This window comes from Saimiri boliviensis, chromosome 7 (genome assembly GCF_048565385.1).
Source record: "Saimiri boliviensis isolate mSaiBol1 chromosome 7, mSaiBol1.pri, whole genome shotgun sequence".
Classification (NCBI taxonomy): Eukaryota; Metazoa; Chordata; class Mammalia; order Primates; family Cebidae; genus Saimiri; species Saimiri boliviensis.
Genome location: NC_133455.1, coordinates 124467659 through 124494629, shown reverse-complemented (window position 1 = coordinate 124494629; position 26971 = coordinate 124467659). Strand labels below are relative to the sequence as shown.

The 26971-nt window shown below is 44.0% G+C and overlaps 1 protein-coding gene across 1 annotated transcript; it reads right to left on the bottom strand.

Annotated features, from left to right (window-relative positions):
* Positions 1–484: 484 nt before the first annotated feature.
* On the bottom strand, positions 485–9280 carry KCNA1 (potassium voltage-gated channel subfamily A member 1). Its single transcript, XM_003942179.4, has 2 exons — positions 8281–9280; positions 485–7914 (listed from the first exon to the last, which is right to left on the bottom strand). Exon 2 carries the CDS (start codon positions 7355–7357, stop codon positions 5870–5872), a length of 1488 nt encoding a protein of 495 aa, XP_003942228.1. The 5' UTR covers positions 7358–7914; positions 8281–9280; the 3' UTR covers positions 485–5869.
* Between the last annotated feature and the right edge of the window lie 17691 nt (positions 9281–26971).

Sequence of the window (26971 nt, the reverse complement as noted above, 5' to 3'; positions counted from 1 at the left end):
GTCTGCTGACGCCAGACCACAACACTGTTACACACACACACTCTCTCTGTCTCTCTTGCACACACACACACGCACACACACACAAATTATCCTTCCTGCAAAGCTTCTCAGACTGTGCATAAAAAATAGTTTCATATCAAAACACCATAAGTGAATATAACCAATTACTTTGCTCCCCTGAGCTTCATGTCTTGTTTTCTTTTAAAAGCTTGATCCTCCTTCCATCCTAACTTCCACAGGCCAAATTCCAAAGGCCTTCACTTGGGATCTTACCTGAGACCAAACTGAATTTATCCTCAAAATGTAAACCCAGGGTATGTCCTTGGACAGCAGAAACAGACCATGTGGGCCAAAGGAAACAAGGCTGTTTCATGATCTTGGATTCATCACACTATTCAGAGACCCCACAGAAGAAGGTGGAAGAAAAGGGCCCCCAAAAGACCAGTTAAACAAGAGACAAATAACCAGCCAAGATATTCCTTGATAAGATCCTTAAAAATTATCTTTAATTGATGCCAAATATGAACAGATCATAAAGTGACAGAAGCGAGTAAAATTGCATAGATGAAAACTATGCGTATCAATTAGGTTCTCAATTCATAACATTCAGTGTCCTTGACCTGACATATTACACAGTTAGAGAAGGGAAAATGCACAGTAGGTGAAGATGAGACATGTCCTTAACTCAAGGTGGAAGCAACTGGCAAACTCAGAAATTAAACAGCGCTTTTTCAGCTTAAATGGTTTGTTGTCCTGATGGTGCACTTTAAATTAATACTACTCGATTTTTATTTTTAACCTCAGTAATACTTTATCATTACTATTAGAGGCATGTCACATGGAGTCCATGTGGTCTACTTACAGCTGCTGCATAAACAGTCCCAAAACAGTGCACTGAAGAGAAGAAAAGTGCTTCTGCAAGGTTTGGAGAGGAGACAACTTTGACCTGGAATATTTTACAAGAGATCTCTTGTTTTCTTTTCTTTTCTTTCCATACACCATTTCTTCTTCTTTTCTGATTGTGGTACAAAAGTTTTCTATACTCTTTGAAGTTTCACGTCATAAAAAGTAAACTCCTAGTTAGCTCCTAAAGGAAAATCACTGTGACTAGGGTTCATCTCCTTAAAGCTCGTAGCCCTGAGGTCAGCAGGGCCTCACCCCTCACATACATGCTAGACTTCCCAAGAAAGCCCAAGGTCATTTTGCCTGAGCAAAGAGGCTGGCATTTAATCCCAAGGCTTCTAAACTTTACATCTATACCCTGAATTAGTTTTCACAGTGACCCAAGGTAATGGAACAGTTTTGGTTAACAATTCAGCTCCTGCTTTGTTCTTTACAAAAATGGTAAGTAACATACATTCTTTTAAGGTTTACCTGAGTCATGCTAGACATGTTCACATATACCCTGAAGTTCCATGATATAAATACAAGTAATAACATGCCACATGGTGGATAAGAGATCACCTCCTGAGATCACAGTTCAACTTGGGTTGTGTCTGGTCTTAAAATATTAGTTTGTTTGTCTTCTTAAAATGAACATAAACATCAAAAGACTTCATTCTTGCTTGGAAAAGCCTGAAGATAACATGCTTGTTTGGCAGTTTATATTCTTTCTAACAATTTTATACTATGGATGGTTACCACCCACCAATTCTCACCACCCCAGGAATAAGTCATTCCTGGAAGAAAATGGGAAAGTGCCTTCTGCTAATGTTCTTTCTCCTTTCTATTCAATCCAATCTACCAAACTAAGAATTAAAATGGAAAATTGTTTAAAAGCATGTGTTTTGAGGTCTCCTATATTAAATGGGAGGGCTAGGAAACTATTTTTATTCACTTTTAGATGGTAACTAATTTGAAAAATGTGTCACTATACACAACATGAAGAATGCCCTTTATAGACTAAAACCCAATTTCTACTTAAAAAATGTACTCCTCATTTACCACTTACATGTATTTTTTTTTAATTCTCAAGCGAATCAGGATTGTGACACCATCTGTGCTTTAGGTCCGCCATAGTTGAATCTAAACCTGCCCTACAGTTCCATTTCAGGGACATGGCTGCCCACTGGCCAGAATCCTGGAGAAGAACTTGCTATTGGTTTATCTGATTTTGCTCACCCACAAACACACTCCCAATGAACTCATCTAACTGAAAATCAGAACTCAAGTCTCCAGGGGGTGCATGGGGAGTTGTGCACAAATGGGAAAAGGGGGATGCAAAAGCAGAAAGTTTTCCTGGAGAGAATTTGTCTTCTAGAAATCTGAGGACAGAGGAAATTAATGTCTTTGGTCTCTCTGATTCAGATCACTTCAGGTGAGTTAACCACTTCAGAGATTCTGGGATGGCTAACAGCCCTGGTGTGACCAACCCTTCCATTCCCACCCTATTGAACTAGGGCCCCAGTAGGCTGGAAGAGTGGAGTTATGGCTTTCAGCACATCAGAAGTCTTCTCCTTCTGGAGAAAACACATAGTCGGGACATGAGCTGTTAGAGCTCAATGCCTAGGAAGGAGAAGAAAAGGTAAAAAGCCTGCTAAAATAAATATGAAAAAGTAAACCAAAAAATAGTCATCCCTTAATAGGCAGTTTCGTTAAGTGCACCTTCAGGTCTACAAAGACATTTCAACACATTACAGTGCGAGGGGCAAGAGCTTACTCAAACATCGCATGCCTATGCTACACAGATACTCCCTGTACTCCATTGTTACTGAATTCATTGCAGTGAGCTACAGATGAGCTAAGCAGCATTCATTTTCCTCACACCATCCCAAACTCATAATAACAACTCATCCCCAGTCCCAGGCTGACAGGTTCACCGCATGCAGCACTTTTTTTCTGTATGACATGCAGAAGAATCAACCAGTCCAGGGTGTAACCACGGTGAGCATACCACGTAGCCAAAGTCAGTCTTGGTCCCATTTTCTCATCCATTAACCCAACCATCCCACAGTACTGAGTGGATTATTGCTGTTGACAGAGTGCGGTGTTTCACGTTCTGTGTGCACTAGGCCTCAAAGTCAAAATGAAAGATCAAGACATCCCTGGGACTCGGGGGAGGTTGGCATTTTTTTTTCTAATTGGGGATTTTTAAGCAAGTAGGAAAGGAATCGCCAGAATGAGTTAAGGTTGAGACGAGAAGGAAGACACCACATGGGAGGGTTTAATGCCCTGTAGTTGGACGCTGTGCAGTTCTTGGCCCCTCATCCTCCACAATGTGTGTTGTGTTCGTGTTACAGATTCACAGAAGTCGCATAGGAAAATGAGAAGTCCATGTTATTTCTTTCAATCGAGTTAGCCAGAATGGTGTAACTCGAGTTTCTAGGGTGAGTGCCTCACTGCTAGTTCTAGGACAGGATAGGGGGAAGGGGTGGGAGAAACAGGACAGAGTTTCAGAAGAAGCTGGGCCAGAATGTCAGGTAACAGGCAGCCACATGCTAAGTGCAGAATGAAGATTCCCCACCTCAGAGTCCTTAAAAAGGCTGTGAGTGCTTCTCCACGGGTGGACAGCTGCCGAGCTCCAGACGCTTGTGTTCCGTGGCTCTCTTTCAGCCGGGAACCGGGTCCACACCATTCTCTGGGCTGGGTGTCTAGGGCAGCAGAAGCTAGATGCTCAGCCTGTGAAGTGACTGCCAGGTGGGAAGATCATAGGAGCATCATAGGACATATCTGAAGGGGTAGACCAGGAGGGAAAACCTAGGAAAGGTTATTATGAACTGAGTGTTCCCACATCCACAATGATGCCTGAAAAGACTGGACCATCAGAGAGATTTGCAAAGTGCTGTGCTAACAGAGAAATAATAAGGAAAGGTGCCGGGAACACTACACTGGATGTGAGGAAGCCTTTTGTGTCCAAAGTGGCCCTCGATAGGAAACACATTCCCAAAAAGTTTATCTTGGCTTCTGGTAGAGAAGAGGAAAAAACAAGTTCACAGTTCATGACCAGTTCAAAGATGGGTCTCAGTTCACATCCAGCGTCAGGCTGTCAAAGGGACCAACGCCAGTAGGTGGCCAGAGAGACAGTACCCTCGTGGGTCTCTCCTCTCCAGGGTTTAGGGTGGTGTGGTCTTCTCACAGTGGTGAAATGAGAGCGCGAGAATGGAAAAAGAAAAAGCAAAAGGTCTGTGCCCCAACCCTTCCCCACTTCTGTTACCTAACTTCTCAGCTGTGTTAAGGAGGCACTTCCTGCAGTTCACTGTGGGTACAGGATAAAGGCACTAAGCAACTATTAAATCAATTGGTTTAGTTTCTTCAGGGAGCCTCAAGGGGAGGGTTGAAGTCTCTACAGACTTCAAATCATGACTGCAAAGAAAAAAAATTCAGCTCTGCTTTGGATGCATACAATAGAGAAACATTTTCATTTATATCCTAAGAATGCACCAAAAAACATGCAGGATTGCACCTTTTTTTTTGTTTGTTTGTTTGTTTTGCTTGTATTTGTCTTCAGCTAGAAAGAATAATTGTTCTTAGGTGTTGCTATATATACCTTGATGACTTCTTTAATTTTTCACATAACTTTCCTTTAAGGGATGGGCATATTGGTCCTCTCTCCACCTACACCTGCACAAAAACCTGGTATTTCCCTGAGCAAAGGCAGGAAAATTGACTGAGTGCCCCCACCCCCACCCCCCATAATTTCTATTGGGCCTTTCATCCCACAGACTTGTAATTTTTATTACTTTTTAAATTTTTATTACTGAAATCATGCATTAATTAATTCAAGGTACATCTTAGTCAAATAGGCCATAATGCTGAATAAGAGAACATGCTTTGAGCTCCAGAAAGTTATTGTTCCCATCTGACTAACATATGCACTTAAATACAGTACTTTATTTACTAATAAAATAGTTAATAAATGGAGGAGTGCACTTTTGGTGAATGCAAATGAAAAGGGATCTATTTTCAGGAGAATCAATTTCAACTTAAACTTATGCCCTATTGTCTGGGTTAACTTCTCAGCATGCGATTATAAAATAAATTGTATCCAATTCAAACATGCTTACATTTAACTTCATTTGTGCTCTCTTGCAATAAGGAGACTAAGGTTTTACATCCAGTTCTGAAAGCCAGGGATCAGAGTGCAGGCCTGGTGAGAAAAGACCTGTATTTGGCTCACCTGCAGTTGAGAAAATTTAGCAGCACCGCAGATGAATCAATTAAGTTAATTCAGTTATCTTTTTATTAGAGAATAATCTAAATTAGAAAGAGAATGAGCCCAGGGGGAAATCCCTACAGAGCAGGACCAGTATCCGATTTATAAGGTGCTTTGTGAACCAGTCTTAAGTAATTGGAGTTTTCTTTTTTCACCTTGTAATATGGAGTTCAGTTGATCAAAATAAAAATATCTGTTCATTGCCCATTTTGACTGGTCTATCATCTTACGTATAATACATCTAATGCACTGTCTTCAGTGTGCTGTGCAGTTTGCAAAGATTTTTTTTTTTACTGGAGTCCCATGCAAATTTTAATTTCATATTTCTAAGTGATCATCTGGTTTTGAGTTTTTAAAAAAGTTAAAGAAGTCAAAGGATTAAAAATGTTTCAGTTTGGGGAAGCATGTGATTCTTACTTCATCTAGACTAGTGCATGGACTGAATCTTTTTAAGCCAGTTTTAGAAAATACTCTCTCTTTTCCCATTTTTTTTTAATAACAGGAAAATAGTTTATTTTGTCATGGATCTTGAAAGCTTCTGGTTCACCACCCCCAAAATCCTCAATGCAACAATGCATTGACAGTTAAACAGAGCATTAGAAATCTACTTAGTACAGTATCTACAAAGTGTGACACGAGTCACTAGGTTTTCTGTTTTGTTTTTTTAAGTCTTTTGAGCTGCTAAGTGGGGCATTTTTGTTTGCTTACTTTTGTTTTTTAAACATCGGTCAGTAACTTGCTCTTATTAACGCAGTTTTGGTTAGCTGTGGTGCAATTGCCAGTTCTGATATTGACCTGTCTATAATGGGCTATGCTATTATTCATATCCTCTTCGATCTCCATGTACTCAGACTTGCTCATAGTAGAGGAACTGCGGCGACTGAGGTCACTGTCAGAGGCTAAGTTAGGGGAACTGACGTGGAGCAACTGAGCCTGCTCTTCCCCCTCAGTTTCTCGGTGGTAGAAATAGTTGAAATTGGACACAATGACAGGTACGGGCAGGGCAATTGTCAGCACACCAGCGATGGCACACAAGGAGCCCACGATCTTGCCTCCAATTGTCACAGGGTACATGTCACCGTATCCTACAGTGGTCATGGACACCACCGCCCACCAGAAAGCATCGGGGATACTGGAGAAGTGCGACTCAGCTTCTTCCGCCTCGGCAAAGTACACTGCACTAGAAAACAGGATGACCCCGATGAAGAGGAAAAAGATGAGCAGCCCTAGCTCTCTCATACTAGCTTTGAGGGTCTGGCCCAGGATCTGGAGGCCCTTAGAGTGGCGGGAGAGCTTGAAGATTCTAAAAACCCTTACCAAGCGGATGACCCTGAGGATGGCCAGCGACGTGGCCTGCTCGCCCTTCTGGTTTCCTTCCTGCTCAGCTATCTCGGTGCCTAGGGTGATGAAATAAGGAATGATGGCCACAATGTCGATGAAGTTCATGATGTTTTTGAAGAAGTCCGTCTTGCTGGGGCAGGCAAAGAAGCGCACCACCAGCTCGAAGGAGAACCAGATGATGCACAGGGTTTCCACAATGAAGAACGGGTCCGTGAAGATGTTGGAATTGTAGATGACCGTGGTGTTGTCGATGCGGTGGACGGTGCCCGTGAAGTCCTTGTCATCCTTCAGCTCGGGGAGCGTCTCCAGGCAAAAGATGACGATGGAGATGAGGATGACCATGACAGAGACGATGGCGATGACCCTGGCGGGCCCCGAGCTCTCGGGGTACTCGAAGAGCAGCCACACCTGGCGCTGGTACTCCTTCTCGGGCAGAGGGCGCTCCTCCTCCTTGATGAAGCCCTCGTCCTCCCGGAACTTCTCCATGGCCTCCTCGCCCAACTCGTAAAACTTGATCTCCTCGGAGAACATGTCCAGGGGCACGTTGACCGGCCTCCGCAGGCGGCCCCCCGACTGGTAGTAGTAGAGGATGGCGTCGAAGCTGGGCCGGTTGCGGTCGAAGAAGTACTCGTTCCTCAGGGGGTCGAAGTAGCGCATGCGTTTCTTAGGGTTGCCCAGCAGCGTGTTGGGGAACTGCGCCAGGGTCTTGAGCTGCGTCTCGAAGCGCAGCCCGGAGATGTTGATGACCACGCGCTCGCAGCACTCGTGGTCGTCGTGGTCGGCCTGCCGGGGGTAGCTGCCATCCTGGGGGTGGCCCGGGGCGGCCGAAGCCTCGTCCACGTTCTCCCCAGACATCACCGTCATGGTGGAAGTCGGGCGCGGGGGGTGGGAGGCCAGGAGAGAGCCCGGGGTGGGACAGAGCCAGGAGCCAGGGGTGGGGGGGACCCAAGCGGCCCCCCCACCGGAGTGCGCGTCTCCCTCACGCCCAGGGGGAGGGGCTTCAAAGCGAGCAGGTCGGGAGATCTGCGACTTCGCCTCTCGCTGCCTTCCCCTCCACCCTGCTTTTGATTCAATTTGGAATCCCCCTTGCCTGCTGGCCGGTGCAGCTTTTTGCCGAGGGTTGGATTTGGGTTGGGGGTTTGTTGGTTTTTTTTCTTTTCTTTTCTTTTTTTTTTTCTTTTTAAAAATATTTTTTACTGATCCGAGGTGCCTTAACGCAGTGCTGTTCTAGTGGACCGGGCCATCGCTTCGGGGGTCTCCCTGGCCTCCCCTCCCCTCCGAGAGCCTTCCTAGGACCCGGTGCAGTGCCGGCTCAGCAGATCCCCACGCCTGCCACCCTCTCTGCTTCTCCTCGGCTCTCCCCCCTCCTACCCCTCTTCGCCTGCCGCCTTCTAAGCTCCCACCAGGGCGATCGATGGACGCTGCAGAGAAATAGAAAGTGATACGGGGGTAGAAAATCAGAAGCATTCCGATGGGACGGACCTACAGACACCGAAGAACACAGACCTCTAGCTTGAGAAAGCACTGGACGTTTGCTAGGGTTATCACACACACGGACAGACAGACACGCAGACACCCGGAAATCCAAGTTTGGGGCTCTTCCATCCCACTTTCCCCAATGCCCAACAGCCGATCTGTTTACAACTTCGTTAAACTAGAGATCGGAAAAGCGCCGAGAGACGCCGGGGGAAGCTCCGGGTCCCGGGCAGCATCCCCGCACCCCCGGCCTCCCCCACCCCGTCGCCCCAACCCCCGCTTCTGCGGCCCGGAGCTGGGGAACCCCCTACCTGGCCGGCCGGCTTGGCGCAGGGGCGGTGCTGAGTCCGCGGAGAGCCCGCGTGGGAATGCGGCAGGTCGCCTTTGCAGTGCCCTGGCGGGAGCCCCGGCGGCCACCGCAGCCAGCATCCGAGACGCGCCGGGCAAACTAGCCGCCCTGGTCCGCTCGTCCGACGCCCCTCTCAGTTGGACAATCGCGTTACGGAGCAGCAACGGCGAAATGTTCATTTCCTACCCCCATTCTCACTGGTTGCCAGCAACCTGGAGACGCCGTCCTCTCTCCAGGGCAGGGAGTTCCGGAGGATGCGGGGCGGAAAAGCAAAATACCACCCTCTCCCGAAGCTCCGAGGCAAATGACGATAAACAGCACTCTCGCCCCCTCCTAACACTATGGGAGCCCTTGATTCGATCCCGAAGAAGGCGGGCGGGCAGGAGCCTGGATCTACATGGCTCTCCAGTTCCCTTCGCTCTCTGCACCCCTGCGCGGACCTCGCCGAGGCTCCGCGGCGCGCTGGGAGTCCTTAGGAGCTTGGAGTCGGGCAGAGTGCCTGCGGCGGCGGGTCCGCTCGGTCCATTTCTGGGCGCTGCAAGATCAGCAGAAACCTGAGAAAGCGCCTGGAATACGGAGCAGCGATTGGCCCACCCGGGCGTGGGTTGGGGAGGGCGGGGGAGGGCAGGAGCGAGGAGGAGGTGGATGGAAAATATGAGGGGGTGGTTTGCAAGAGAGCGGGGTTGTCATTCAGTTCCCACCCTCGCCAGCACAGCTTTTTCCTCTCCTGCCAGAAAAGCCGACCACTAACGCTACTTCCCCTGTGGCCCACCGCCCCGCCCACGCACGGCCCCTAGCGGCGCGCGACCTTCCCCGGGAATTTCACATTGGAAATGGTCAGGTCCGACGCAATGCAGGCGGTGGTGTTTCTGGCAAAACTCCTCCGATGGGTTTGCTTTTGTGCAGTCCCACAGTAACCCTCTTCGATCGCACTGCTCTGCGCCCCATCCCGCTCTTCCCCCAAGGAGGCCCTTGCTCTCTGCGGGGTCCACCCAGCCTCCCCCCGCCGGCTGGACTCGCAGAGCTGCAGACTTTGAGCAGAGCTGTGCAGTTGAGGATCCATGGGTTCGTTCCGTGTAGTTTTACTGGGCGGCGGCGGTGCTAAGAGCCTGTCCCTCTTTAACCTACGATGGGACTTGAAGTTTTCTTACGATCCGATTATTCTGAAATACAGAGAATGTGACTTGCGGGGGACCAAAGGCCTCGTGGGTTTGTGGGGTTGTCTGCCAACTTGGTGCTAATTGGGAATAATCTGAGAAGCAAGTCGCCTACTCACCTCCCACCCTATGTCCCTCCTCCCGCAGCCTCTTTTCCCAGCCTAGTGCCTCCACAGGGCCACTTTCAAAGCTTGCAATTTATTCGGAAAGGGTCCCCCGCAGAGGCGCATGGCAGCAGGAGCCGGGGGCGTGCGCCGTGCCCTATGAGTGCGGCTGGAGCTGCGCCCCCAGAGGCGCTGCGTCTCCGCGCCTGCAGCGCGAGAAAAAGGCAGCAGGCAGCTTGGTACTTCCAGGGCTGCGGAGTCTCTAAGGAGGCTGCAAGAGCCCAGAGCCGCGGCTGATTGGCTTCTCTCGCGGCCTTGGGACCACCCTTCTCACCATCGCGATTCGCGTTGCCTCCCGCCTACACCACCCGCCTCCTTAATCAAAGCCAATGATTGCATCCTCCCTGCTCTATTATGGCTAGTGGAAAGCCCGGGCCGCTGCGGGAATGCCCGGGCAGTGCAACAGTCCCTGTCTGGAACTAGTTAAATCCTTCCTCCAGATTCAGACGCCAGCATTCCTTTCAGAAAAACAGAAGTGTATGTTCCCTCCCCTCCTTCAGATCCATACCCCAGCTTTTCTTTCGCGAACAATAACTTCTCATATACTCCTTCCCATATTAAACTCGGCCCTTTTTCCACCTACCACACGCATATCTCTCAATCTCAACAGCTCCAGGGATCGCTACCTTTCTGCACTGCTGCTCTAGTGCAAATAAATAATCTTTTTAAAAAATTTAAAACTAGAAACAAAGATATAAATATGAAGCTCCTGGCTGAAGTACTGTCAAGTCGGTTTTGTTGCTGCCGCTGCTGCTGCAGTTAAAAATCCTATTGGGGTTAACCCTACTAGACAAGGGTTTTCCCACCATGTCCTAGCACTACTGAGCTACTGAGCACTATTCTTCTCTTTCTCTGTCCTGCTCTTGTACCTCTTCCTAAAACTCACTGCCTTCCTTTAAATGTCCCTAAGACATTTAAAGCTTCATGTGAATGCAGGTGTCCTGACTCAGCATTTGGAGATTGCCTTACTAGAAGGGATTCACAGACTGGATGGGATACCAGGTTCCTAAATTCAGGATTTTCTTGGTGGGCATATTAGGAAATCTTCAACATCTCTGATAGATGTGTTTACATCAGGACTGGACCTCCAAGGGATTGGAAGAAAATTGTGAGCTAGGAACCCCTCCCCCTCCCCCTCCTCCTCCTCCTCCTCCTCCTCCTCCTCCTCCTCCTCCTCCTTCTTTTTCTTCTTCGAGACAGAGTCTCATTCTGTTGCTCAGGCTAGAGTGTACTGGTGTCATCATAGCTCACTGCAACCTTGAAGTACTGGGCTCAAGCAATCCTTATCCTCTAAAGTAGTTGAAAGAACAACGAGCACAAGCCACCACACCTGCCTAACTGGAACTCAGCATTCTTGATGCAAGTATTCCATTGGTAAGGGTCTGAAGATATTTATTCATTCAACAAATATTTGCCCAGCCCCAGCTATGGGCCAGACACTGCCCTCACACTGGAGACACAGTTTTTTAACGGAGACATATGAGGTCCCAGGTCTCATGGAGCTCATATTCCGGTGGGAGACGCCGACAACAAACACATATGCATTATAACGTTAGATAAAGGAAATTAAGAAACAGGGACAGCCAGTGACAAATAGAGGTTTGCAGATAAGAGGGGCTTCTGTGCAGAAGTAGCATTTGAACAAAAAACATCAAGAAGAGACCGCAAGGAACAGGAAGATGAGAAGGACTATTGTAAGAGCAAAGGTTCCGAGACAAGGACAGACTCAGCATATTCAGGAAATGAGAGGGCCAGTAGGGCCAGAAAGAAGTGACCAAGAAAGAATGTCATGAAAGGTAGGTCACAAAGGCAGGCAGAGCCCCGATCATCCAGGGCCTCTCAGGCTATGGTAAGAATCATTCATTTCATTCTAAGTACAGTGGGAACCCACTGGAAGATAGGCGTCAGTATAGTCATATGATTTCTTTAAGCTCATTCTGGCTACTAGAAACCAGACACAAAGTTGGAGGTTATTAAGCAGCATAAGCAACGACGGCTTAAACTACGGAGACTGTGATGAGCTTATAAGGAGTTTTTGGGAGAAAATTCCTTTTTTGTATAGAGATGGCAGAATTTGGGATGTGAGGAAAAAAAAGTTTAGAACTGTCTCCTAGGCTTGTGGCCTTAGTAACCAAATGGATGGTAATACCATTTGCTGCAGGAGCGTCCCAAACAGTTTTGCTCCTACCTGAACGTGAGCTCCTTGAAGTCTGAGGCCTTGTGTGCCTTAGTTGTCACTGCATTGGGTAGCTTAGGTCCCTCCTCAGATTCTCTCAAGCTCGCCAGTGTCTTGTCCTGTGGCCACTCGCCCTATTGCAGGTGCTGCTGGGAAAGTCAACTCTGCGGGCAGCAGAGGTCTGCCTCCTGAAATTGACAGCACTGCAAGGAGTGGAATCTGGATTCGTCAAGACTGCAAAACGGCCTAGGTGAGCAACACAAACCTAGGGGGGCATTAGCTCAGTGGACCAAGTGGAGCTTGCCCAGTGGAGATGCAAGCTAGGATGGAGCTCATCAGTAAATTCCCTCTACCTTTATTCTTTTCATGGCCAAGCAACCACGTGGTCTAATGAAAAGGAGGTGTCTCTTTGTGACTCTTGAAGCAGTAAACAGTTTGGTAACTCTTCTCCTTGGATCTGCACACTGTCCTTCCATGTATCACTTTCCTTTTCTCTACCTCTCACGGTTCTGGGTTCACACCTCCCGTTAAAGCGTTCACACATAATCCTGTTGTGGATTATGCTTTTTTTAATTTATAGAAATATGCAAATGAGGATGTTGAATAGAAAGTTAAACATAACAAGATTAGAGTTCAGAGAAGAGACCTGGGTAGATCCAGGTTTCCCATCCTTAGCACACTTGGACTGAATACTTTTTATTGTTGTGGAGTGTGGTCCTGTGGATTTTAGTATATTCAGCAGCTTCCCTTGCCTCCAGCCATTAGGTGCCAGTAACACCTTCCCCCAGTTGTGGCAACCAAAAGTGCCTCCAGACATTGCAAAAATCACCCTCAGCTGAGAACCACTGGGGTAGATAGTAGTTAAAGCCAGAGTAGCAAATTAGAGCACCTGAACTTGGGGATGGAAAGGTTAGAGGAAATGGGCAGCGACTGTGCCTTAGAACACTCTAATGCTTAGAGGTCAATACAAGAAGGAAGAGCCAGCAACGGAAATTGACAAGGAGTGATGGTGAGGTAAACAAAACAAGAGAGTGTAGGGTCTGCAAAACCAAATGAGAACAGTAAGTTAAGAAGAAGGGAGACATCAACGTTGTTGCAAACTGCCAGTAGGATGAGTAGAAGGCGGAACATAGAAATGACTATCAGATTTAGAAAAACTGAGTTGAAAAGAGATTGAGGGAGAACTGAGGACAGTAGGTGAAAAACAGCTCTTGGAGTTTTGATGCCCCAGGGAACAGAAGAATGAAATACTAGGTTGAAAAAAGATGAAGGGTGATGAGATTTTTTTTAAATGATGAGAGCTATTACATTATGTTTGTATGCTAAGGGCAATGATTCAGTAGAAAAGAAAGAAATATTGATGTGGTAGAAAGAGAAAAATTGGAGCAATGTCCTTGGGAAGGCAAAGGAGAAAGAAATCTAAGACCCAAAATAAGGGATTGGCCTTGGGAAAGGACAATTTGTTTACAGAAGTGGAAGAGAGACAGAAAGCAGAAGTTAGCTGCACAGAGTTGAGAAGTGGTGGGAGTTAGTGGACATTCACCTATGCAATCAGAAGACATTTTCTCAGTGAAAAGGAAAGCAAGATCATCAACTGAAACTGAGGATGGGAAAAGGGACCTTAGAAATAAGAGGGGTGGCCAGGTGCAGTGGCTCACACCTGCAGTTTCAGCACTTTGGGAGGCCAAGGCGGGTGGATCACTTGAGGTCAAAAGTTCAAGACCAGCCTGGCCAACATGGTGAAACCCATCTCTACCAAAAATGCAAAACTTAGACAGCTATGGTGGCATGCACCTGTAGTCCCAGCTACTTGGGAATCTGAGGCAGGAGAATCACTTTAATTCAGGAGGCAGAGGTTGCAGTGAGCCAAGATTGAGGCACTATACTCCAGCCTGGGCAACAGAACAAGACTCGATCAAGAAAGAAAAGAAAAAAGAAAAGAAAGAAAAGAAAAGAAAGAAGGAAGGAAGGGAGGGAAAAAGGAAGGGAGGGAGGGAGAGAAAGAGAGGAAGAAAGAGAGAGAGAAAGAAAAAGGGAGGGAAGGAGGGAGGGAGGGAAGGAAAGAGAGAGAGAAAGAAAGAGAGAGAGGAAAGAAAGAAAGAAAGAGGAAGGGAGGGAGGGAAGAAAGGAGGGAGGGAGGGAAGGAAGGAGGGAAGAGGGGAGAAAGAAAGAAAGAGAAAAGAAATGGAAGGGGAAAACCGCAAAACAACCACTTAGGAGAACTGGAAAGTGAATGGGTTGGGGATGTAGTAGGGTTGCCTGGTAGCACCAAGGGCTCAGCTGTGGTGAGGAACCATGCATTTAAAATATGCACTGGGCCCTGGGTGTCTGAAATAAACTTGGAAGTGAGTCACGGTAGAATTAGTCCTGATGATCATTTATGGAAAAATGTGCAACTAGTTCTACATGTAATGTCCTTCTTAAGATCAGTTTCTTAAGTGTTATGCAGTGGTAAGGCAAGAGACAGCATGAGGGAGGCAGTCATGCTAGGCAGGAATGTGCCCATGAGTTCATCATAGATCCTGATGAGGGCAATGTCACAAGCAGAGGGATAGGGGTCTTGCAAGATTTGAAATATAATTGTAAAAAGTAATATAGAACCACTAGGACCTAAGAGGGGAAGCTCACAAGTCACCAAAAATTTAAGATGACAATGAGTAATATGGGGTCCTCTTGGTGGCATTATGGTTAGGCTCATCTGTGGAAGGGATCTAGGGATCCGTTAACCATTTGAAATCTATACATATTTTAGGGTGTACATGTCTACAATTTTATTTCTAAGGACAAGATCCCAACATAATTTTATCAAAATTTCAATGGGAGATTACACTCATATAGTTAGAAGCCTATCATAAATCAGAGAAGAATTCTATTTCAATCATTCTGATCTTGTATAAGTCACTATCACTTTACACATTCATCCTCTTATTTGTAAAATATAATGCCTATATCATAGGCTGCTGTGAGGGTATAACACAATCAAATACTGATCAGTGCCTGGTATAGAGTTGATGGTCAAGGAAGTATCCACTTCAAAAGGAAAAGCCACCAAAATGGTCAGGAAACATTGCATTAGACAAATCTTTAATAAATATTTACTGAGAGAAAACAGTCACTGAATGCTAAAGAATTAGAGAAACGAACAAATGCTACCTCTACCTTATACCTAACTTCAACATTCAATCATATCAGAATAACTAGTAATGGACTTTTCCACCATAAACTAAAATATATATGCAGGGCAGCACAGAGTAATACTCAGGACAGGATGGTGATCTTTTAGAAAAGGGAAACAAATGAGATGACCCCTATGATCACCCTGCTTTTTTCCCTGGAGGTGCTTTTCAGAAGCTATGCAGAGAGATGAGACGCAAGCAGAATCTGACATTCTCGCTCAGACAGAATTATAAATTGAGGAGGGTGAGATGACTGAAAGTCATGAGGCAAAGCACTGGAGAAAAAGGAGATGCAAAGAGAAAAAGCACCAGAAATCTGCATGGGATCCCCCTTGAGTCTGTTCTGAATACTGAACTGGGCATGGCTAAGGTAAATGCTATGCAACTCTACGAAGCTGAGTTGGTTTAATATTTAAAAATTAGCCAATGCAATTTTCTCAATTCAGAGAACAATAGGAGATTCAAAACTGATTCCAAAATGCTATTCAACAAAATTCAACACCCAGTCATAATTAAAACAGAACAAACCTTTTGGCACAGTGGGAGTAAAGGGAATGTGTTTAACCTGATAAATGACATCCACAGAAAAAACCTACAGCAAACATCATATTTAATTGTATAAAAGCTGAATACTTTTCTCCTAGGACTGAGAACAAGGCAAGGATATGCACTCTTACCACTTTTACTCAACATCATATTAGAGATCCTAGCCAATGGAATAAAGGAATAAAAAGAAATAAAATATGTATATTGAAAATAAAGAAGAAAAATCATCCTTATTTATAGACAGCATGATGACTGTGTATATGGAAAATCCTAGGGAATCTACAAAAAGCCACTAGAATATAAGTGAAGTGATCAAGGATGAAGTATACCAGCTGAGTATTTAAAAATCAGTATGTAAAAATCATGTATCTAGCATTTAAAATAACATCAAAAACCCAAAATACTTAGTTTGATGTAATAAAATATGTTGTATGTTAGACCAATACATGGGAAATTACAAACTATTGCTGAGATAAGTTAAAGAAGACATGAACAAATGGAAAGCTATACTATGATCATAGATTGGAAGGCTCAATACTATGATGATATCAATTCTCCCCAAATATCTAAAGATTCAACATGAACTTAATCAAAATATCATTGGACTTATTCACAGAAGTTTATCCTAAAATTATGCAGATTCTAAGGCTTATTTTAAAAACTACAAGGGACCTAGAATAGCTAAAAGAAGTTTTATGAGGAACTAGGTTATAGGACTTACTCTGTCTCATTTTAAGTCTGTCTTTAAAGGTACAGTAATCCAGACAGTGTAGTATTGGTATAAGGAGAGACATATAGATTCATAGAACAGAATAGTCTAGAAATAGACCCACTCATATATGGTCAATTGATTTTCAAAAAAGGTGGCCAGGTAATGGAGAAAAGACAGTCTTCTCAACAGATGGACCTAGAACAACTGGACATTCATAAACCTTCACACACATCTCACATGCTATACAAAAATTACTCAAAATGGGTCACAACCTAAATGTAAAGCTGAAGCTATATTACTTATAGGAAAAAAAACACAAGAGAAAATTTTTATAATTTAAACACAGATGAACCACACAGTAAAAAGTTGAGGCATTCAATTTTATAAAAATTTAAAATGGGCCGGGCACAGTGGCTCACACCTGTAATCCCAGCACTTCGGGAGGCCGAGGCGGGTGGATCACGAGGTCAAGAGATCGAGATCATCCTGGTCAACATGTTGAAACCCTGTCTCTACTAAAACTACAGAAAATTAGCTGGACATGGTGGCGTGTGCCTGTAATCCCAGCTACTCAAGAGGCTGAGGCAGGAGAATTGCCTGAACCCAGAAGGCAGACGTTGCGGTGAGCCAAGATCGTGCCATTGCACTCCAGCCTGGGTAACAAGAGTGAAACTCCGTCTCAAAAAAAAAAAAAAATTAAAATTTCTGTACTTCATAAGACAAGGGTAAGAAGATGAAAAGGCAAGCCATAGACTGGGAGAAAAATCCATCATACATATGTCAGACAAAGAACTCATTGAGACAAATAAGTAACTCTTACAACTCAACAAGCAGAAGACAGATAACACAATAAAAAATGGGCAAAAGATTTGAATAGATAGAAAAAACACATACTGTATGATTCCTTTTACATGAGATTCTAGACAAAGCAAACACAGATCAGTGGTTTCTGGGTATCAGGGATGAGAGGATTGACTGAAAAAGGGCATGAGTGAATTGTAGGGGTTTTATATCTTTATTGTGGTAGCAGTTACAAGGACATCTAATTTAGTCAATGCAATTGACACTTAAGGTGTCATATAATTGTACACTTAAGGTGGTTACATTTTGTTGTGTGTAAACTAGGCCTAAGTAACATTTATTTTAATTATGCCTTGTCAAATAAATAATATTGAAGTTATATAGCTGACAGAAGTTTAGAAACAGGAATTTTCAAGAGCTTGACCTGTGATTTCCTAAAGAAACTGCTCTGGGTTGCCCTTGAAAAGAGGAGTACATGGAGTATGAAGGACTGGCAGAATATCTTGCCTTAGTAGGACTACTTGGGCAGGCTCAGATCTTGGAGGAGTATAGACTTCGAAATTCACTAAAAAAAAAAAAAATTATGGAACACCAACTATGCCTCAATTATTGTGTAATATCTCAGAGGCCAAGACAAAAATCATATCCTCACCAGGCACAGTGGCTCACACCTGTAATTCCAGCACTTTGGGGGGCTGAGGCGGGAGGATCACAAGGTCAAGAGATTGAGACCAACCTGGTTCAACATGGTGAAACCCGTCTCTACTAAAAATACAAAAATTAGCTGGGCATGGTGGTACACGTCTGTGGTCCCAGCTACTTGGTAGGCTGAGGCAGGAGAATTGATTGAACCCAGGAGGCAGAGGTTGTGGTGAGCCAAGATCGCACCATTGCACTCCAGCCTAGGTAACAAGAGTGAAACTTGGTCTCAAAAAAAAAAAAAAATCATATCCTCAAGGGCATATTCTAGTTGTGAAGACAAGGAAATAAGCAGGCAATTACAAGGTAACATGACAAACACTTTAACGGGACAGGTAGAGGTGCATTGAGAGTATAGAAGAGTGGTCCCTATCCAAGCCTTGGGAGTGAGGGAGCAATTCTCAGGGTAAGGAGCAAGGTAACACGTAAGATGAATCCCAAAAGATGAGTAGACAATGAGGTATGGATGTGGAAGTGCATTCTAGAACAAAGGCAGCAGCACACTTTGAGGTCCTAGATGCACAAGTGAGTGCATAAAATGCTCAGAAAAACAGAACTTAGGTCAGTAGAGCTTCAGGGCCACATACAAAGATGTGAGTGGCAAAAGATGAGATCAGAGATGTGGCAGGAGCCAGGTCATAAAGCCACTTGCTTGTTGCTATAGTGGATGCTGTTGGCTCCCTCCTGAGCTTCCAATCTTCCCTGTTATCTCCCTAAGAACTGCCTTCTACCTAGCCATGTGCCAGAAAAGAAGCCTGCTGCTCCAGAGTATCTCATTCAGAAACTGGCCTGAGATGCAGTTCTAGCTGAGGAAATGCAACAAGATGTCTTCTGGAGGACTTCAGGAAGAGGCTTCCTCAGTGACAGGAAAACACCACAGAAAGACTGTTTTCCCTTCATCCTCTAGATGCCATGTCTGGATGAGTCATTGCTATATCCATGCTGTTACCAACCCAAATGATTAAGCCAACACTGAAGATGTCATGGCAGAGAGAGACAAAATCCCTGCAATCTGGCTACATAGGTAGGCTGCTGAATCCACCAGTCACGAAGACTTCTCCACATGGAACCTCCTGTTACAAAATTCCATTACTTTCCTCATCGTCAAGTTAGAGTTGAGTTTGCCCATTAAATCTCATTAAAGAACTTCTCATTAAAAATTTTAAACAGACTTGCAAAACATCATGGATACACGATTCAGATGTAGGGCCTTTTGTTAGAACTCTTTCTGATTACATGCATGAAAACTATGACCCAAAATGGCTTACACAAGAAAAAAGGGACTACTAAGAAAACAGCATTTGTAGAATATGTTTGAAGCTTCAGGAAAGGCTTTCTTCAGCACTCAAGTTTATGACCATGACTTACTTTTTGCCTTCTGTGTTTCTCCACCCCTCCAGGCCTCCAGGCGGATTCCACTCTCCAGCAGGCCTCTTGTGTGAATTCCCAAGATGGCTGCAACACTCCTGAGGCTTTATTTCTCATATCTAGCAAGAATTAAGTCCACTTCTCTAATGGCTCAAAAAGGGGTCTCAAAATTGAGTCTCAGTGACTCTGATTGGCCTGCCTTGCATTATTTATTCATCCTTGAGCCAATCACTGCAGCCAGGAAGATGGGATGTACTGACTGGATTAAAGAAATCAGGACCCTTTTCTGGTGATAGAATGCAGTAAATCTCAGAGCACTGTTAAAAAGGATAAGGGAGGACTGCACACCAGAGAGTTGATTAACAAGTGTCCAGAAAAGCAGTGTCCCAGATCTCTGGCCTGAGCATCTTAGAGAGAAATGTACAGATAAGGGAGCACCTCAGGAAGATCAGTTAGAATAAGAAATACAGTGAGATGTAGCCACCAACTGGCCATTGATTGTCTTGCATTGAAGCTGCAGTTCCAGTGAAGCAGTGGGAACAGATACCAGGTTGCAGTAGGAAAGGAACCGATGACGGGAGCAAATAATGTTAGGGCAAGTCCGCATTCTTTGAAGAAATTTGAAACTAGAGGGAAGGGCCAGGCGAGGTGGCTCATGCCTGTAATCTCAACACTTTGGGAGGCTGAGGCGGGTGGATCACCTGAGGTCAGGAGTCCAAGACCAGCCTGGCCAACACGGTGAATCTCCGTCTTTAGTAAAGATACAAAAAGCAGCGGGGCATAGTGCCATGTGCCTGTAGTCCCAGCTACTCGGGAGGCTGAGGCAGGAGAATTGCTTGAACCTGGGAGGCGGAGGTTGCAGTGAGCCAAAATAACACCATTGCCCTCCAACCTGGGCAATTAAAAAAAAAAAAAAAAACAAGAGGGCAGGAGTGAGATAGAGGTTAATAAAGAGGTCCCTGAGGTAAAGGAATTTTTTTTTTTGTAACATTCGAGCATGTTTAAATGCTAAGATTGGTAACTGAAGAAAATATGAGCAAAAACAAGGTTGAAGTCATAGAGGAGAAGTGGGAAAATTAATGGAGAGCCAAAGGAATAATGAGAAGAGGGATCAAGAGTACAGCTAGAATCATGAATCTTAGAGTAAGAGACCTCCTTCACTGTCAACACCTGGAAAGAGGCAAGGGCTGATGGGAACGTATCACTGCACCTGTGAGTGGAGACTGAATTCAGAAACTAGAGGGAGATTACATCTGAAGGTTTCTCGTTTCTTAGCGAAATAGACGTTACCTACCGATGGGCATACAAAAGGAGACCATGAAAGGTGGAAGAGAGTCACAAAGAAGAATAGAAGAGAGAGTGGATTAGGAAAGCACATGGAACCTTGCCGTTTTGCCCCACATCATCTGGAGGGTGTGTAGTCCATTACCATAAAAACCCAGTCTTACTCACAGCAAATCACAAATCAATCAGAGTTCAATGACTGGGATAACATACAGTCATGCATCACTTAAGAACCTTTTGGTCAACAAAAGACTGTGTGTAAGATGGTAGTCCCATAAGGTTGTAATGGAGCCGAAACCTTCCTATTACCGAGTAACATGGTGATGTAACACGTTACTCACTTGCCTGTGGTGATGCGGGTGTAAACAAACATACTTTGCTGTTGGTCATATTAAAATATAGAACATACAATTATGTACAGTACATAATACCTGCTAATAATAAAACAACAGTTACTGGCTTATGTATTTACTATACTATGCTTTTTATTGTTATTTTATCATGTCTTCCTTCTACTTATTAAAAAAGAGTTAACAGTAAAATAGCCTCGGGCAGGTCCTTTAGAAGAAGGCATTGTTATAACAGCCTCATGAGCGTTACTGCCCCAAAAGGTTTCCAGTGGGACAAGAGGTGCAGGTGGAAGACAGTGACAATGGTGATCCTGATGCCGTGCAGGCCTGGGTTAGCGTGTTTGTGTCTTCGTTGTTAACAACAAAGTTTAAAAGATTTCTTAAAAATTAAAAATAGATAAAAGCTTCTAAAATAAGGGTACAAAGAAAAAAATACTTTTGCATAGCTATACGATGTGTTTATGTTTTAAATAGTGTTATTAAAAAGTCAAACAGTTAAAAAACATTAGTGTATTAAGTAAAAACGTTACAGTAAGCTAGTTAATTTATTTTTGAAGAAAGAAACATATTTTTATAAACTGAGTGTAGAGTGTTTATAAAGTCTACAGTGGTGTACAGTACTGTCCTGGGCCTTCACATTGACTCACCCAGAGCGACTTCCAGTCCTGCAAGCTCCATTCATGGTAAGTGCCCTAGACAAGAGTACCATTTTCTATCTTTTATATACCACATTTTTACATATCTTTTCTTTTTTTTCTTAAATTGAAACAAGGTCTCACTGTGTTGCCCAGGCTGGAGTGCAGTGATGTGATCACAGTTCACTGCAGCCTCGACCTGCTGGGCTCAAGCCATCCTTCCACCTCAGCCTCCCAAGTAGCTGGGACTACAGGTATGCACCACCACACTCGGCTAAATTTTTGTAATTGTGTAGAGATGGGGTTTTGCCATGATTCCCGGGCTGATCTTGAACCCCTGGGCTCAAGCAATCCTCCTGTCTTGGCCTCCCAAAGTGCTGGGATTAAAGTCGTGAGCCACCATACCAGTGCTACGGTATCTTCTCTCCCCATAGATATGTTTAGATGCACAGGTACTTACCATTGTGTTACAGTTGCCTGCAGTATTCAGCACAGTCACATGCTGTGCAGGTCTGTAGCCTAGGAGCAATGGGCTGTACTATATAGCCTAGGTGTGCAGTAGGCTGTACAATCCAGGTTTATATAACTGCACTCTATGATGTTTGTAAAATGATGAAATTACCCAATGATGCATTTCTCAGAAAGTATTTCCATCTCATGAATATATTTAACTGTTACCTTCCTTTTAAGGTGATTCTTCTAAGTGGATCACCTTCCAATCCACTCAAACTCCACGCCAGATGGAAACCCAGAAGTCTTTCCTCCGCTGGTCGTCCCTTTTATTCTTTGTCCATTCCTCTGCCTTGCTCTCGGGGTCCCCACTCCATTATGCCCTTCTTCTGTGGAAGATTGGAGAAACCTTTTTGTTCCTCATATCTGAGCTGGAGAGACATGTGTTTATGCTAATCCTAGCGGAGCAATGATGGAACCCTCAGAAAGGATCACTAAAAGAAAAGTCGCCTTCCCTCTTGCTAATGTTGATCACCTTTCACAGTAACAATCAAACTGCTCTTCTGGCAGGCAAGAATTCTACCACTGAACCACTCATGCAACAAAATGTGCTATTTTGAAAAAGATCCCCTCTCCACCAGAGGTAAGGGTGGGAGGAATGAAACCTTAAGAAGGACACACGTAAAAGACTCACAAGAAAGCAGCAAAGGCCCAGTTGAGATCAGAAACCAGGAATCTAGAGAAACGCCTGTTTGTGTGTGATCTTTCTCCAAAAAAATTCAGCAACTCTGGTGTTGAATAGAAAAGGAGGTTGATGGTATTGGTTTAAAAACAGTTGTTAAAATGATGCGTATGTCTATAAGGTACAAAATAGATGAGAACACCAGAACACAGATTATAACTTCTAACTAACAATACGTATGCTGGGAGTGCTTACATCTCAAAATGTTCTATAATAACTACATCTACCTGATGGCATGGAGCTTTGAGATCTCTATTCCCTAATCTTCTCTGTGCTGCAGCAGACCTAGAAATGTCTTCAGAGGTAAATTTTGCCCTTGCCGTAGGAATTCCTTTAGCCCTATAACTTGTCAAACCTCAGTTGCAAGAAATAATATCCACAATAGTTGAAAGGCATATGATACAGACATTTCCTAGAGCTGCTCTGTCCAGTACAATAGCCACTAGCAACATGTGGCTATTTACATTTAAATGAATTCAATCAGAATTGAACTGCTGTTCCTCGTCTACTGGCCACATGTCAAGGGCTGAAGAGCCATGCATAGCTGATGATTACCATATTGGTTGGTGCAGATAGGGAACACTTTCACCATCACAGAAATTTTTATTAGACAAAGCTGCTTAGAGATTCTACCCTTTGGTTAATCCAGGTTCACGGTGAGCTCTACACAATGACAGCACCATTTGGGTCCCTCATAGAGTTGTTTTTATGCTTTTCACTTGCAAAGAGGAACATTACAAGAAAAAGGCCTATAAATGCATGATGGGAAGTATCATCTGGACTTTGGGGAGAACATCATCCACCATGCTACCCAGTGTCTTCCGCTGTGAAGATCCCTGGAAGAAATCTTCTTCTCAATGTCCCAGCTAGCTGTGGTTCTCTTACACATCGATTATGCCTTGTGGTTACCGTGATTCTTGAAGCTAACTGCATTTGCCTTTTTGTCTTCAGGCAAAGTTTTAAAGCTGCATTTTCAGCCTTCTTCTCACAACCAAATAGGGCCCCACATTATGCATTTCTGTGTACAGGGTGTGTGTGTGTGTGTGTGTGTGTGTGTCTATGTGTGTGTTTCTTGCCCTCCGAAATTTATTTTACGCTTTTAGGCTGCATGTATTTTTTAACTTCCTAAATCTTTCCTGACATAAAGGTAAAACATAAGTAAATAGATCAAACCATTACATACATACATGCATACTTGTAGGCATACAATTATCTTTCATTCACAACCCAGATGTGAGATCATTAGTAAAAACCATATCCTTAAAACACATAGGAGCTCTAATTCATCCCTTTCAGTATCCTTCTCAGCCACCAAGGACAGCACCCTAAACCACTGCTTTGCTACATAACAGATTAACCAAGGTGTCGGTGTTATGTGACAAATACTCTAGGCTTTCAGAGGCTTGACCAATCCAAATGTAGTTGCAGCTGGCAGGTAACAGGCAGAGCAAGGTCTGTCCTGCATTGTGGCTATTTAAATGATTTCCAGAGTGGTTGCAGTGTGGTTTTATGAATGCCATATGTTTTTTAAATCCTAGTCATTTAGATACAAAATGCTGATTTCAGACTGCTGAAACTTTCTAGCATGCCCCCTTTACCTCTCTCACTGATTCTGCAGCACGCATTTTATTCACACAGTAGAGTAAGCCACAAATAAATACTATGATTAGTTATTCAGCATAATTAAAGATACGGATGCCGTAGAAAAACTGAATTCAGAATTTCCAAACCAATTTGTCCCTTCTTTCTTTTCACATCCCACCCAAAAAAAATACTCCACTCGGAATGTCTTGCACTTTTCTTCTTGTTATTCATATCAATTAATTATTGATATTACAATACTGAATATTTACAAGTCACGTCTTTTGCTGAGGAAAAGGCAGAAAAAAATGCATTGCCCACACCCTCAATAAATGTGTTATCTTTATTGAGGAGACAAAATGTATGAATGGAAAACGACAGCTTCCAAAAGAAGGCAAGTGATCAGTGCAATCAGATGTGTTCAAGAAGGCTTTTGGGGAGGAAGACAGGTGGCGCCTCATAGCATGACCAGCTGGAGCTGCTTTGCAGGAGCAGTGTCTCCCCAGGGCCGGCGGAGGGGAAGAGAAGGGTGCAATTTTTGAGGAAGGGAAAGCAAGAACAAACATGTAGACGTGGGAAGCACAAGCCTTTTCCGGGGACAATGAATAGGTCCATCATGGAAGCGCACTCGAGTGGGGACGCAAATGAGCAGTGAAAGGACAAAACCAGGCAGGAGGGAGATGGAAGACCAAGCAAGGAACTGTGAAAAACCTGCACACTCAGCAAGCCACCCTTGAACAACCAAGCGTTATCAATAGGATAACAATTGCTTTTAGTCTCAGAAGGAAAAATAAAAGCCAATTTGCAGACAGTTTTCAGGTGATAGTAAAAGAAGGTAGGTTCCCAAAGGCAGTCATCACCCAGCCCACGGTAATGGATTATTTGCTTTAAATCTTTATCTACATATCATGCTTTCTACTTTTCAAAAACTCTTATGCATTATTGCTTAATCCTCAAATAAACCCTTGGAGGTGGGGGAAGAAAGCATTTATTATTCTAACATTCTAAGAACACTGAGTAGGAAGGGGTGATAGGCCCATGACCCCTCCAAGTTTTTACAGGCAATGTGGACAGAGACATCATACACTGGCCCTTGACTCCTAGTTCATTATTTTTCCTTTGTACCCCACTGCCTTAAATTGCTTCTAATTCACATTCACACATTTGGAATTCAGAGTCTATTGTCAGTGACTCTGGGATTTTCTGTTTAAATACCACATTCTAAGAAACACAGTAATTACAGTAGGAGGAAACTGGGTTATTCAGAACATTCTGATTTTGAGGAGGATAGCTGAAAATTAAGAAAGATTGGCCAGCTTGTCTTTCTTGATTTTTCATGCTTAGGAGACAAGTCTCTTTATTTGGGCTAGTTTGGGTTCTATTCTGCCGGAAGACACCAGGATGGATGGTTTGACATCCCAGGGGCTTTGTGAACTGCAGTGATTCTGTGATTCTTTCCCCTAACAATTGGCTTGGATGACATTGTCAGGAGTCCAAATCTTATTGAAAGTGCATCAGAGAGAAATGCAACTGGATGTAAGCAATGTGTATATGTAGAATAACAATGTAAATATTTTATAAACTGCAGCACAACAGAATTAAATACTTTTGCTTGGACAAATGAATCCCATCTTGAAAGCCACTGCAAAGAATCTTATGTATCAGACACAATAATTTTGCAAATAACAGAACACTTAGTGCTTCCCCCAAACTCTACATTTCTCTAAAACCTTAGCACCTTCTCATCACTGCTGGAAATAGCTTTACCTATTGTTGTTGGAAAGAAATCTTCTCTCTTGGCAGCCTGATAGAACATACAACTCATCTATTTCAGCAATTAATCAATTCATCCATATGTGTTTGTTTCTTCTGAGCTGTTAAGCCTCCACCCTGCCTTGACTCTCTGAGCAGTGTACAGCTACTTATTCAAGTCAGAGTCATGACCCACTTGACTATAAGCCGGTTCCCGAAGGTCTCTCCCTCTGACCAATGCCAACACTTATCCATTAGGGTTCATCTTCCAGCCCTCCCTGCAGACTCTGACCCACTGTGCTCTCAGATCTCTGATGTCAGAAGGGTCTCAGACCAGGAATGACCAGTAAGTTAAGACAGGCCACGTTGACTCAGAATTCTCATGCTCTATAGCCTTCCCAGTCTCTTCTTCCCAAGAACATAGTCCAGTGACCCTGTTCTCGCTTCCAAAGTTTTAATCATTTCTGAAAAGGTTTTGCATCCAATCCCTCATTCTCAGAAAACACCCTTTCTTTCCACTTTACAGAGAAAACCAAAATCCACTAGAGGGGAACTCCCACACTTCATTTGTATCCAGGAAACACCTGCTCCCAGCTATGAACTGCGTCTCTTCTTTTCTTCTCTAAGGCCTGTGCCTCCACCTTCTCAGGAAGCTTCACCACAGATTACCAGCAGATTTTCTCCCCTGTACTTTCAAATTCCCTCTTAAGTGTATCCTTCTGGAAGGCTTTTTCCCTACCGTTTTGTGAAAATGCCTGTGTTGAAATGGAAAGAACATGTATCTGCATGACATATATGTACACATAGCTGTGGGTAATGCCGACACGTACCTGTGTCTATAGTTGATAACTTGCTGATATATCTTCCAACACACCTGTGGGCTGGCGCTGACAAAACTTGGTTAAATATTGAAAATATATAAATTAATATTTATAAAACAAACAGGTTTAAGGTATAAAAAATTTAGTGAACAATACTGCACCGACCTTCAGGTTAATAAATAAAACATTGCCCCCACCTTTTAAACCCCCAGGGGTCTCTGTGTCTCGACTCCTTCCCT

What these genes read in the sequence shown, in the direction of transcription:
- KCNA1 (XM_003942179.4), bottom strand. Translation starts at nt 7,357, where the DNA reads ATGACGGTGATGTCTGGGGAGAACGTGGACGAGGCTTCGGCCGCCCCG.